Source organism: Chinchilla lanigera, unplaced genomic scaffold (assembly GCF_000276665.1).
Source record: "Chinchilla lanigera isolate Chin_1 unplaced genomic scaffold, ChiLan1.0 scaffold00029, whole genome shotgun sequence".
In the NCBI taxonomy this organism is placed as follows: Eukaryota; Metazoa; Chordata; class Mammalia; order Rodentia; family Chinchillidae; genus Chinchilla; species Chinchilla lanigera.
In genome coordinates this window covers 9,462,848-9,477,762 of record NW_004955430.1, presented here as the reverse complement: position 1 = coordinate 9,477,762, position 14,915 = coordinate 9,462,848, and the positions used below count along the sequence as shown (strand labels likewise).

Below are 14,915 nucleotides of genomic sequence, written 5' to 3'. Positions count from 1 at the left end.
ATAATTCTCTTTAACCTTACTCACACCTTTAACTTTAATGAGACCTGCAAAAGCAATGCCTTTTAGAAATCACTGCTATCAAGTTTTATAGGTAATCTAAATCTGAAAGGGACAGATAAATTCAGTTATATAAACTTTTAAAATGACGGAATTTTTTTCGTTTTGTGAAAATGTTACGTTCTTGTGAATCAAAGTGCTTTGGCTTCTTAGGTTTCTCTTACATTCTGTGTGTTTTAGAACTAATTTTAAAGTCAAACTTGAGTAAACGTTCCTATTGTTTTAACCTTGCATCACCTCCAAAGGCAGGTAAAGCCAGTGGCTTAAGCAGAGAAGCAGTGAAAAAATTCATGAAAGGAGAAAATGAAAAACTTAGGTTTACAGCAAATACCTAAGTTATATCCCAGTATTCATCTTAGGGTCAGAAATGCCTTCTTAAACAGGACACTAAAAAAGAAGCCCTAAAAAAAAAGACATCTCATTAAAAACAGCACGTTTTGTTACAGTTTAACACAGCAGCATCTGTATGTTGATAGTGTGAATAAAGCCATGCCATAATTGGTCAACATTCATTTTCTCTAATATTTTTGTTTACATTCTGTTTTTCTAAGTACATGTTTGCAGTATTAAAATAGTAGATTCAGTAGCTTAATGAAAGCCTCAGTTTTAACTGCTACTTAATTTTTCTTATAGGACAGAGTTCTAAAAACATCAGTTCATCTCCAAGCATTGAAAGTTTGCCTGGGGGAAGAGAATTTACAGGCTCTCCACCTTCATCTGCTACTAAAAAAGATTCTTTTTTTAGCAACATCTCACGTTCCCGCTCACACAGCAAAACTATGGGCCGAAAAGAATCTGTAAGTATTTAAAGACAGTTTATTTTTTATCGTTCATTTTTCTCTAGAGTGCTGCGTTTACGAAAGCACCTAAAGTGTTTTAAAGCTCCTGAAACTTTTATGGGCTAAAACAAAGTATTTTATCAATAGTGTGTGAATTTGATAATTAAAATTTACTGTTAAGGCTATGACCTGTATTGAATAGAAAAAAATAGCATTAATTTAAATTAAATTGAATCTTTCCAAATCCCAATCCTTTGTCCCTCTTCCTTTTGGTAAAGCCCTGTGATTTTTTTCTAGAAATTTCTAATAACATACAAATGAGTAATTATAACCCTTAAAATGAACTGAGCTGATTTTTCCATTTTAAGTATTTCTTAAAACTTAAAAATAATGATTTTACCATTTCCTTTATAAAAGATATGTAAGCTATATTTATGGTATGGTGTGTTGATAGTTGCACCATAAAATCCTTTGTAAAGTAAATATTTCTCAAAAGAACATCTAAAGAAATCAATTACTTTGAAATCATCATTGTCTAAAATTTTTGTAAACCAGTGTCATAAGAACTTCACATTTAACATTGTCTAATTTAACACCTAATTTTCTAATACAAGTTTAAATATGAATTACTAATTCGCCTCCCAAAAAAACGATAAATATAGAGGTAATACAAAATCTAGCTAGAGTTGAAATGGAACTAAAGTAGAAAACAACTATATAACCTTCAAATGAGAAGTATTTAAGGTGTTCAGAATAAGTAATACCGTGATATCTGTCTGTATGACTTTGGATATTCTCAAGACTGTCAGCTTCCTGCTGTTTTAACCACCTCATCTGCAAATTGAAAAATATACAATTACACATTGTCTAATGATGGGGATGTGCTCTGAGAAGTGCATTCTTCAGTCATTTTGTTGTGTGAACCCCACTGAGTGAACTTACACAAACTCAAATAGCTGCAACATCACTAGGTGATACAAACTTATGAGACAATTGTTACATATGTGGTCTGTCTTTGAATAAAGCACCATTATGTAGCATGTGAGGGTACTTCACTCTCTGGAAGGGAAGCACTCACTACATGCTTCTAGGGTCCCTCTCACTGTGTAGGAACTGTGTGATTCTATAATTTATACAAGAGCAGAATAGAACTTTAAAGATGGCACCTTTACTGCAAACATTTAGCTCTCTTCCTTCATAAAACTCCATGGCAAGGAAACTAAGGATAGTTAAACCCTCAAAGAATAAGAAAATATAAGAGAAGACAACAGTAACAGATGTAATTAATTGGAAATAAGATTGCATCTGTAACTAAGCAATATCAGAAGTCTGAACCCTAAGTTAGCAGTAGGTAAAAGCCAATAAGCAACTTGATTTGCATTGTAAAATACTGCAGAAGCTTGGGAATTGAGAATGAGGATGAAGATATACCTGAAGATAGGAAAATTTGTCCAAAGTTTTTTTTTTCCCCAAGAATTAAATTATTTTTTCCACTTTAGCAGAAGACTAGAAGTTTAATTTTTAGAAAAGTGTAAAACAATGTCTGTGGACCGAGAGACATCAGGAATATACTACTCTGGGACTTCCCTACTAGACGAGGGGTGATGAATATATTGAAATACTAAATATGAGGATTCCCTTGCCAAGCTCATCTACTTGCTTCTCAGAGTACCAGTATGTATACCCCCACAAACATACTGACCTTAATGGTTCTCCAAGGAAACAGCTAAATCATCTGACAATGGACCCAACCATTAACAAGCCCCAGAAAAAGCCAGAAGTTCCACTTAGCGCCACAATTCACACACTTTTGTACAGGCAAGACTACTCAGAACGTGTGGTGAGTATATGGTAATGAAAGACAGTATATGTCAAGAAAACTTAAATAAAATTATATACAGTCATCTCTCAGTATTCATGGGGGGATTGGTTCGAGGATCTCTCCACTAACACTAATATCTATGGAGCTCAAGTTCCTCTAGAAAATGCCATATTTGCATATAATACAAATATTCACATCTTTCTATATTCTTTAACTCATCTCTAAATTACTTTTTTTTTCTTTTGGGTAGTACTGGAGATTGAACTGAGGGCCTTGTGCATGCTAGGCAAGCACTCTACCACTGATCTACATCCCCAGCCCTAGATTACTTTTAATGACTAATAAAAAAATACTATGTAAATAATTATACTTTATTGTTTAGACAGTAATGTCAAGAAAAGAGTTTATACATGTTCAATACACACATCGTTTAAGTGGCAGTTGGTTGAATCCACCAATAACCCACAGATATTGACAGCTGACTCACTCATTCAGAGAGTGAAGAAAAGGAGGACAGTAAAATTAGTAAATGATATCCAAAATGTAAACCTCAGAATTCAGTGGAAGAGTTGGAAGATAAAAGTGAGGAAAGCACCCCAGAAAATAGAAGACAAGAAAAGAACAGAGAAAATATATGAAACTTACAGAACTGACCTAGGAGGTTGAAAATCTTTTGTAAGAGTTCCAGAGAGAATAGAGGAAACAAAGGGAGCTAATAGCTTAAAAAATAATAATAATAATAATAATAATTCCACTAGTAAAAGATCTGAGTCTGAAGATTGCACAACTATAGTTGAATATGGATCTGAATCGAGAACTTTATAAAAACTTTTAAAAAATTAATAATCCCAAAGAAAAAGTATGTGGAAGAAAAGAAAGGTTATGATAACCCTTATAACTAAGCTGTTACTGGAATTTATATAGATGTTATGGTTTGTGTCTAGATGTGCTCCAAACCTTCATGCAGTCATAGATGGAGCTTTTTCAGAGGTGGCTGAATCAGAGTATGTGATTGATTCATGATGCAATGCTAGGAGTAAGGGTGCTAGTATTAAGAGTGAGTGATTACTAACTCAGTACATTGATTGGTTTGGCAGCGCCCTAATCCCAATAGCCTGGTACAATATAAGGGAGAGAAAGAGGCTTGTGTTCTCCCTCTCTGTTGCTTTTGCTACCTTCTGCCCACCGTGTAATGTTTCTCCTCTGCAAAGCCACCCTGCCTTGGAGCCAGCCAATTATGGACTGAAACCTCTGAAAGCTAAACCTTTCCTCCCTTACCTTGTGGTTGTTAAGTATTTTGAATCAGCAGTGAGAGAAAAGTAACTAAGAAAGTGGACATAATCATGTCAGCTATTGACTATTACTCTAATCAAAATCACATTCTATTGAGCAGATACAGTGTGTGAACTGTATGTTTATTGGGAAGATGAGGGAACAGGTGAATAGTAGTTAGTAGAGCTAAATCTCCTTTCTCCCATAATGGGGAATCGATGGAGAATACTCTAGAAAATTTAAGAACTAGCAATATAAATTAGAGATATAGAGGTGGAAAATGAAACCAAAATATAAAAGAACTGAAAGTGTTTGCTTCTAGGAACCAGGAAATGGAGGGTGGAGTTGTGAGAACTGTTGCTCATAACAAGCTTTGTAGAACTGTTTGACTTTTAAAGTGTTCATATATAACTTAGATTTAAAATAACAACTGAAAATTACAAGAAAATAGAATACATTGGCTAATAAATTAGAAGAGGACATGTGTCTGTACAAAGAACATTTGAAGAGCCAGAATAAGGAAATAACAAATAAGAAAGGCATATGGAGACATGTTTAATTTGCATTCTATTATATTTTGGAAATTTAGAGATTAACCTACAGTACCAATTAATTACTTCTCTTGATGGTGATAGTGTAACTCAAAACTGAGAAGTTGAGCAAAAATAAAAATAGGCTAGGTCTAATTCCCTACGTATACCTGCTGTGAAAAAGAGACAGAACACAAGTTATCATTCACAACTTATATCTCCTAACTTGTGGCAAAGAAATAGATACTTTAAAAGAAAGCTCATGGTTTTCTCAGTGATACAGTAGTTGTATTTAATGAAGTAACATATATGGTAGTATTATACTCATTGTTCCTCACCATTATACCTCCTTGTTCCCTTTCATCTGTCAGAGTCATATGACTAGGTCTGTCCACTGAATTGCAAGTGGAAGTGACGTGTGTGCATGCACACATGCACGCGTGAGCACACATGCATGCATGCACATGTATTGCCACCACAGAAATCTCCACAAGTTTCTTTCTCTCTGACATAATGAGCAGAGCCTATCTGCTAACCCAGGAAGTACAACATAAAAGTATGATTGAGAAGTAAGCTTTTGTTAATCTAAACTTTTGAGATTGATGGTTATCACAGCTTAACAGTGCACAGTTGGGAAATGGTCAGGCCCACAGCTTAGACTCATTCTCCCGTGGGAGCTACCTATTCCCACCAAAATAGAGCCTAAAACTGGGTACATGCCATCTGTAGATCTACTTTGTTTTCATTTCCAGGCCAGTTTGGTGTGAGGCAGGGATAGCGTAGTCCTTGTCCTCAAAAAACTCAAGATAGTTTTCACTGAAGTCATTTTCATCAGTTCTTACTGCAACAACTCGTCAGAAATTGAAGCAAAGCTATTTCTTACTGTGAGCCCTCTATGCCTTAAACTATATGACATTTTCCATTTTCAAAACATTTCAGTTCTTAAAGTTGCCCAGCATCAAGAGATCATTGATGTTAATTAGGCTAAAATAGAAGTTTCAGACAGACATAAAGCGAAAGATAAGTTAGTAGTAGCTATCAGCTGACATGTGGTAAAAACTACAAACAGTGGTGTTTTGAAAATGATTTCCAAAATCAATATAGGTGTGACATATCCTGGACAAGAATTTATTTTGTAGAACTTGTTTCCTCTTAGTATTGCTTAGTGTTCCTCTTAGTATTCCTCTTAGTGTTTATGTATCATATAAAAGCTTTCTTTAAGCCATAGGCTATCTTCTTTAGAAAAAGATGTATCATACTTACTCTTGTTAATATCATTGATTGGCTATATAATAAAAGAAAGTAGAATTCAGCTAAATATTTAAAGATACAACAAATTAAGCCTTGTGCAGATGTTTATAAAAGGCATAATTATACTTCTTTACTGTGAACAAAGTAGTAGAAGGTTTTAAAAATGAACTTGACTTTGCTATTAATAGTACCATTGTTTTGAGGGTTGGTATTTACTCATGAAGTTAATTTTTCTTCTGTCTTGTTTCCCAAAAAAGCCTTTAGGACTCACTGATTCAGACAGGCTTTAATTAAGACCTGATTTTTTTTTTTTTTTTTTTTTTTGGTCTTAAAGAGAAAATTTGAAACTTTACTACTCTTATTTTTTATGCCTTATTTTGCATGATGATTTAAATGGCATCCAATACTTAATTTACTTCGTTGGTCATTTATCTGACTGTTAAATAGATTTTTACTTGTTTTAGCACTGTTAGTCATGTTTTATGAGTATTGCCAAATTGTTTTCTAGGAATATCTTCACTAAGGCTGAAGGGTACAGAAAATAACAAATGTAAGAAAAATTCTAAAACAGATTCATTGGAATTAGCTATAATATTTAAATACATCATCCAATAAAAATTTGTTCATGTTGTTTAATTTCTGATAAAGTACAAGACATTTTGCTCTGCATTGTGATAACTATGTACCTATCTCCAGAAGTCTAAAACTATCCATAGTTCAAAATCTTTTATAAACAACAGGAAATTTTTTAAAAAGTGAAGTACTGATTCCTATATAAAAACAGAGTGCGAGTACCCACCACCTAAAGATATAGTGATGTATCTTTGGTATAGTACTACTGAGAAGTGCTTATCCTGTATGTTTATGACCCAGCACACACTCCTCTTTGTCCTTTGGTGGTTTGCATATACAGTGGTTATACTAATAGAATGGATGTAATTGAGAGGTGATATCTGGAAGTCATTAAATAGAGATTTTTTTCAATTATTAATACATATATTTGTAATCTCCTTTAATCAATAATATTAATGATAGCTGGAAGGGGATGACTTTTCCTAGTGAAATTAAAAGCATATTTTGAGTTAATGAAGGCCCTAGCTTAGTGAAAAGGGAGCTACAGTTGTTGAGATATTCAGGGCCTTTCTATCTTGTGATGGTAATGATAAAATAAAACTCAGGGGTAGTGCCAAGAAAGCATATAAGCATTAACATGAAGAACTAATAAGATAAGAGAGAAAAAAAAAACCAAGATGTTAGCTGCTCAGGGGGACCCAGGGGAGATTTTCACAGGTGAGGTCCCAAGATTAAAGAATGCATGTGTGCAAGACATGAGCAACAATATCAGGCAGCACAGAGCAGAGCAGAGAGCCACCTGCATCTTTATTGTATAATTCTTACACAGGTTGTTAACTCATATTTGCATTCTTGTATAGTGCCGGGATCAGTGCATGCGTGTTTACCTGTGCTAAACCGTGGTTACATAACTGTATCCTACTGTGTGCCTGCACTAGACAAGCTGGGTCACATCCTCAGGTGTCCTTACATGCCCCTGAGCTTTGAAGCAGTCTGAGTGGTTCCCCACACAAGAACAAAATCCAATTCATTTAACTATAACAATATTATTATCATATAGTCATTTACACAAAGACTTCTCCATTTATGCCTATTAACCTTCTTTATAAGGATGTCTGTCATTTCAAATGCATCTGGTTAACTTTATTATATTTTATTTGATTAGATTAGTGCATTTGACTCGTATAAGCTTGATCTTGATATGAGGTATTTGTCTGTAAAATATAATTGATCACCAAAAAAAAGTTGTAAATTTTTGTGAAAACAACAAAGACCCTTGAAAATCCTAACATGATAATGTGGCTGAAAGATTTTAAGTGTCTTGAATATGTAAATCACCAAAAGATGACATAATCAAACTCCTGAAACATCTTTATTATTTAAGCTGATAGTGATTTTCCTTAGGACTTTTACCAACTCTTTTATAGTATTTTTGTACAGTTGTACCTATAGCCTTACAATTTCCATTAAAGATGTCATTTTCCAAAGTTACTTTGGTCAGTAGATACAACTTTAATAATAGCAACTCAAAGTATGATATTTGTAATAAATTAAGAGTAAGTGGCTTTATGTTGAGAAGATTGGATTATGGGGCTGTTGACTTGCTGACTTGCTGCAAGGCCTGTTCAGAAGAGATAGATTACTGTAGGTATGACCAAGAAGGTTATATTTTCCTTCCCAGCTCCTCCCTTAACTCTCTCTCTTCTTCTTGGATATCATGTCATGAGCATCTCATGCTCTGCTGTGCACCCCTCTGCCATCCTGTCCTGCCTTAGAGCCACCAGACAAAGGACTGAAACCTCTACAAACCGTGAGCCAAAATAAACTTCTCCTCCTCTGACTTGCTGCTGTTGGGTATGGTGTCCTAGCAACAAGGAAAGTAACTAGGACATAGTATTATCCTTACATCCATCAGGCACCAGCCCCTGTTCCACAGCTGTGGACTGGATCAGGTTTACCTTGAGAGGAGGTTCCTGAATGCAGGGCCCTCTTGGGAAGGAAGACAATAGGGAACATCAACAGTACCCGCAACAGAGAGTTTCATTCAGGTCACACTTCTGATCAGTCAGCTCTGAGTGCTACCAAGGTGTCTCGACTGAAGTTTTTCAGTTACCTTTGTGGAAAAAATGTACACTTTTTTTGTTGTCAGGAATGATTTCATTTTCACATGAACATCCCTCTTCATATTACTCAGTTCAAAGTGGCTTGTATGTTTCCAAAATCACTGCTGTGCTACTGGGGAGAATGGGGTTGGGGTACAACACTCAGTGCACGTTATCAGTGACAGGCAAGACAAGGTAAGAATAGCTTGTAAGTTAGTGTGCAGTGGAAGACAGGTATCTGAATCTAATGGATTTGGGTTATGGACATAGACCATAACACATACTGTGAGCTGAAGTGGTTAACAAGATATATGCAGTATGCACAGGTAGCTGTGTTGTGCATTCCTGGGCTCAGTTACATAGCTTTTGTAGTCACCTACATTTCTTTAGGGTACAGTTGTGTATAGTAAACCTGAAATTCAATTTTTTAACTGATAAATTCAAGCCATAAATTCAAATTTTTAGCTTATAAATTCAAGTTATATTTTTATTGGAACAAATTCACATGTTCAGAAAAGTGTTAGAACAGAACTGACTCTACTGACTTGTATGTAGCTTCTGAATTTAGTGTGTTGGAGAACTGAGATTATAGAAGGTTTATACTTCATAATTTTTTATCTCATTTTTGTAAACAGCTGTCCCAATTTAATTAGAAATTTTAGAGTACAGTGAATCCATTTTATTAGTCCATATACATACAAATATTTCACAATACCAATTTGCTCACTCTATATTTCCTTTTTTATTTTAAAGAGAAAAGAATAAAACAAAATTTCAAAACAAGATAATAGGGTACTAATGGTTAGTTAACACACTGTGTAATGTTATCTTTAAATTACTCAGAGTACAAGATATCAGCATTTAATTTTCCAAGCAATATTAGCACAAAACTTTCTTTTGTGCGAATGAACTAAGGCAAATTAGTAGTATAACTATCTTAACCACCATATATATATATATATACTTTTTTTTTTGCTTTTCCTTTCCTTTTTTTCTCCATTCCCCTGTCCCAGTTTCTCTTTCTTTTTAAACTTCCTTCCCATTTTACAATATCAGTTGTACATTTTTATCTTATTTACTCTTTGATCTTCTCACACTAGGGAGACAATACAATATTTACATATGTGCATCTGGTTTATTTCACTTATAAGTATGGTCTTGAGTTGCAGCTATTTACCTATAAAAATCTCCAATTCATCCTTCTTTATGGCTGAGTAATACTCCATTGTATAAAAAGATCACATCTTTTTTATCTATTCCTTGGTTGATGGGCACTTGGGTTGTTTCTAAGATCTAGCTATTTCAAAATGTGCTGCTGTAAATACAGGAACACATATATCACTTTGGTACAATGTTTTTAATTCTTCTGGGAAGATACGCAGAAGGGAATACCTGGGTCAAATGGGACCTCCAATCCTAGTTTTTTGGGGAATTTCCACACTAATTTCCACAGTGGTTGCACCAGTCTATCCTTTCACCAACAGTGGAGAAGGTTTCCTTTTTTCCCACAGCACTACCAGCATTTGTTATTGCTTGATTTTTTGATAATAGCCTTTCTTTCTGAGGTGAGATGGAATCTCAGTGTTTTAATTTGTGTCTCTCAAATGACCAGTGATGTTGAGCATTTTTTCATATATTTTTGGACTGGGTATTTAAGTTCAGGAGGTTTGATTTTTTTTTTTTTGGTTCTTTATATGTTCTTGATAATAATACTTTGTCTGAAGAACAGCTGACTAACGTTTTTTCCTATGTTGTGTGTTGTCTCTTCACTCTGTTGGTGGTCTGTCCCCTCACTCCCCAGTACCAGGAATCGAACTCACAACGTCACACTTGCCAGGCAGGCGCTGTGCCGCTGAGCTAAATTCACAGCCCCTGTTGGTGGTTTTTAATAAGATCCCAGTTGCCGATTCTTTGTGATAGTTCCTGTGCCATCAGGGTTGTATTCATAAAGTCTTTACCTGTACCAATGTCTTCAAGAGTTTTACCTATTCTAACATATTTAATGTTTCCATTTTAATATTTAGATTTTTGGTCCATTTCTAGTTATGATGAAATATATGGGCCCAATTTTTAACTTCGGCATGTGCAAAGCCAGTTTTTCCAGCACCGTTTATTAAAGAGGCTATCTTTCTTTCAGTAAATGTGTTTGGTACCTTGTCAAAGATAAGATGGCTGAGTGTGTCTGGAGTTGTTTCTGCATCTTCTAATCTGTTCCACTGATCTTTAAGTCTGGTTTTTGCCAGTACCACCCTGTTTCTATCACAATAACTTTAGAGTATCACAATAACTTTGTGATGCCCCCTACTGTACCTTTGTTGCCTAGAATTGCCTTGGTAGTCTAGGTCTCTTCTTGTTCCAAAAGTATTTCAGGATTGTTTTTTCTAATTCTATGAGATATGCTGTTGGAATTTTGATCAGAATTTCATTAAACCTGTATAACAATTTTGGAAGTATGTCTGTTTTCAGTATATTGGTTCTTCCTACCCAAGAGCAAGGGATATCTGTCCATTTTCTGATACCGGCTTTAATCTCCTTTTTCAAAGTATTGTGGTTTTCAGTGTAGAGGTTTTTACATCCTTCATTAGATTGATTCCTAGGTATTTCTTTTTTTTATGCTACTGTAAAAAGTGTTGTTTCCCTCTCTCAGTGAGTTTTGCTATTCCTGTACAGTAAGGCTATTTTTTGAGTGTTGACTTTACATCTAGCTACGCTACTGAATTTGCTTATTAAATCTAGCAGTTTTTTAGTGGAGTTTTGGGGGTATTCTATGTAGAGTATAATGTCATCTGCAAAGAATGATAATTCCACTTCTTTGCTACCATTATTTATTTCTCTCTCTTGTCTAATTGCTGTAGTTAAAATTTTCAGGACTGTGTGCAATAAGAGTAGAGACCATGGACATCCTTGTCTTGTTCCTGATTTTAGAGAGAAAGCTTTCAGTTTTTGTCCATTTAGTATGATATTGGCTGTTGGTTTGCGATTGAGATAAAGATCATCCATTCCAATTTTCTTTAGGTTTTTTGTCATGAATGGGTGTTAGACTTTGTCAAAAACTTTCTCTGCATCTTTTTAGATGATCAATGATGTTTGTTCTTGGCTCTGTTAATATGCTGTATTACATTTATTAACTTATGTATGTTGAACCATCCTGGCATCCCTGGTATGAATCCCACTTGGACTGCAGGGAGAGAGAAAAGGAAGAGATAAAAAGAACAGAACAGAACTACAACCATGAAGAGGCTAGAAACCATGTTCACACTCAGATGAAAACAAGATCAAACAATGAAGGAGAAAAAAAACAATAACAAAACCACCACCACAACAACAAAAAACAAGCAAGAGAGAAGAAAAAAAAGTCCACTTTCAAGTCTGTCTCTGCTGTCACTGGTAGTTAACATGTGGAGATGGAGTCCCAATCCATGTTGATAATATCCCAGCAAGCCAGCAGTAGCTTTTGGCGGGGTAGTGGATAATCTCAGTGAGCCTGCGCTTTCTGGCCAAGACCAGATTCATTCTGCCTGTGGCCATTAGTTCACCTTCCACAGGCCTCAGCCCAGCTAGGAGCCACTAGGTGGAGCTGACAGGTGCTCTAAATTCTGAGCTCAGTGGGCCCCTCTCCAGGATGGCTCCCGCCTAGTCTCACTCACAGAGGATGACTGAGCCCTCTGCACTCACTGCCAGCTAGTGTAGTCCTGCATGTCCACGGCTCCTCTCCACAGTTGTGTCTCTCTGTGGAGGCCTCTGGGGTCACCAACAGTCACTGTGTCTGCAGTTTTGAATCGCTCCTCCCGCACAGTGAGTCCCATCTCAGGGAAAATGTGCCACTGGCTACCTCCTCCTCCTTTGTTGAACTTTCTCTCTTCACTGTCTCCATGGGCTTCAATTCACACTGCAGATTCTTCTTGGGTCCAGGAGCCCCATTTCCCTTCTTCTTGTCTTCCTTACATTGCTATATTCCAGCATCTGGTCTGCGCTTCTCTCAGCGGCTCTTTCTCTGCTGCTTACCATTCCACCATCTTAGTCCTTATTCTGTATGTCTGACTTACAGTTTCTAACTCCCCTTGAGAATTCTGCAGGGACCCCTTCTCCCTGCAGTTAAATCTGTCAGTTTTGAGCGCTGGCCTGGAGGGCTCTGTCCTCCCTCATCATAAGTCCTCCCTCTAGCTCTTCCTCAACCCTACAAGAATGTGTGCTGTTAATTACCATAAACCAAGCATGCCATCTCATACTTGTGTGTGCTTTCCTCCACTGTCTCTTCCAACTAAATGACTTACATGACCACCAAACTCAGAGTTCTTTCCAGTGACTACCCAAGTACCTTGTGTTTGATATAAACTTGGGAACCTTACAGTACTTGGAGTAGGTAAACAAGGCCCTAGTTTAGCTGCAAACTCCAGAGTCCCTGTCCAAATCTGAGAAGCAGTGTCTGGAGATGACAGTGTCCTACATGTTCTGCAGATGCCGCCTCTGCTTCAAGTGGCAGAGGTCTGCTTGTGTTCACTTGTGAGGCCCTTACAGGCACTGGTTTCTCTCTCGGTCCCCTGATCCTGTGTGACGCTCAGTAAACATTTAGGAATAAATGTATGCTGTTGAGCATTTTGTGTGCTGTGCAAGTATTCACATGTATCTGGCCTTAGGTATTCTTTAGGGCTGGGGCATTTACCTGCCATTTACAGAAAGCAATAGGAATTGTTTGTTGGTATTTAGTGAGACATGGGTTTCCATAAATTAGTTTAAGGCAAAGATTAACAGAAGTGTGATAAATATGTGAATAAACCAGGTAGTTTTCTTTTTTTCTAGAAGTCTCAGAATTAATATTGATTATGTTAAAAGAAATATCAAAGGTATTCTAGCACTTGGTTCCTTTACCAGTTTTAACATAAACTATTTCTCAAACTGTGCTTGATCCCCAAATTGGATATGCTGCAAGGTACCATTTTTATTTGCCTGTTGAGACAATACGGAAGTCAGCCCAGAGAATGATGGTTCACATGTCAAATTTCATCCTCACGCTGGTCAGCTGGATTGGCCATAGAAAAACAGCCTTGGCCAAGACCCTTCTGTTTGGATCAGCCATTGTGTAGACACATTTTTGGTGTCAGAAACAGGTATAGAAAACTCACAGATTGTTTTGGCCAGCTTGCTGAAAAACTCAGCTGGAGGCCCTGGTGCGAGCTAGGTGGTTTCATCAATTGGTCTGATCATGTGTAAGGGGAGAGGAAGACTCTTGTTAAATAGAGTAACATCTCTGCTAACTGGCTCGGTGGAAGAGAGAAGTATGTGGGTTTACAAAAGATTAGTTTCCTAGATATAAAAATTCAACACAGAGGTAACAGCCTGAAAGTCCAAAAGATGTGGACATTTTACCATCAGTGCCGTTCAGACTCCTACACACAAGCCTGTCTAGGAAAGACATTTTTTCCAAGACAAAAATATTCAGTAGACAGTTGCTTAACAACTATGCTTAATGCTTTCATACTTCTTGAATTTAGGACTAAAAATTAGTGAGATATACCATATGCACGTGTTTATTTTAAAAGGATTTTTGAAAATAATAAGGTTTATAACTATGCAAGTGAGATGTTATTCTTCCTTTGTTACACCTATGTGAGGCTGGTCCTAATTAAAGATTTTATTTTAATTTCCAGTACAGTTATTTCAGGAATGCTAGCGTATCCAGTTTACTTTATAATTTGTAGCACATGATCCAATTTTCTGGCACATGTTCGTGTCTTTCCTCTTTATTTTGTTAACTTTTGAAGCAGCACCTAGAAAGGCAAAGTTAGATTAAAATAGCTCACAGTGCTGAACAGCAGTATGCTATACATAAAGGCAAAAAGTTCGTCATAAATATTATAATGATGTTTATAAAAATATTGTGAGGAAATCAGGGATAAATTTAAGCAGTATGAAATGTGGACATTTATTACATTCATGTTTGAAAAACATCTTTTATTCTCTGATACTCGCATATAGCCTCTGTTTACCAAGTTATAGAAGAGAACACGCATAAGCCAACAAAATTAATTGAAATTCACTTTTTTATCAATTAATTTACAAGTGCTTGTATTTATAGTAGAATAATTGAGACTTTATGATCCTAGAATTAACTGTGTTTGGAATAATGGAGCCACTGTGTACTGAACTGATTCAGAGAGGTTGCGAAACTGTCTTGAAAGCTTGTCACTCTGCTTTTCTCCTCTCGGTGTCCTATTCCAAGTTGAGGTATTTTGGACTGTTATCAAATATACATCTACTGTGCAGCCATCATTAGAACTGCCTCACAGCAGTTTTATAACCTTTCCAGAAGGAGTGGAAGCTGTATTCAGAGGTATATAGGAGAACAGGAGATGGGGCTTCTAAACTTGTTGTGGCAGTTGTGGTCTGTGCACTGGCCATGTGGCATCTCCTGGGGGCTTGTTAGAACAGCAGAACTGCAGGTCTGCTGCAGACCTACTAAGTTAGATGTCACAATATAGCAACATTCTCAGGTTGGTTTTCTACACATTACAGATTGAAAAGAATTACT

At 36.3% G+C, this 14,915-nt stretch overlaps 1 protein-coding gene across 4 annotated transcripts in view; it reads left to right on the top strand.

Annotated features, from left to right (window-relative positions):
- Tbc1d5 (TBC1 domain family, member 5) overlaps window positions 1-14,915 on the top strand; it is a 554,846-nt gene that overhangs the window by 488,948 nt on the left and 50,983 nt on the right. For all 4 annotated transcript variants that reach the window (XM_005387456.2, XM_013515658.1, XM_013515660.1 and 1 more), the window contains one exon: window positions 691-854. In XM_005387456.2, coding sequence (XP_005387513.1) covers window positions 691-854 — 164 coding nt within the window. The remainder of the gene's footprint in view (window positions 1-690; window positions 855-14,915) is intronic.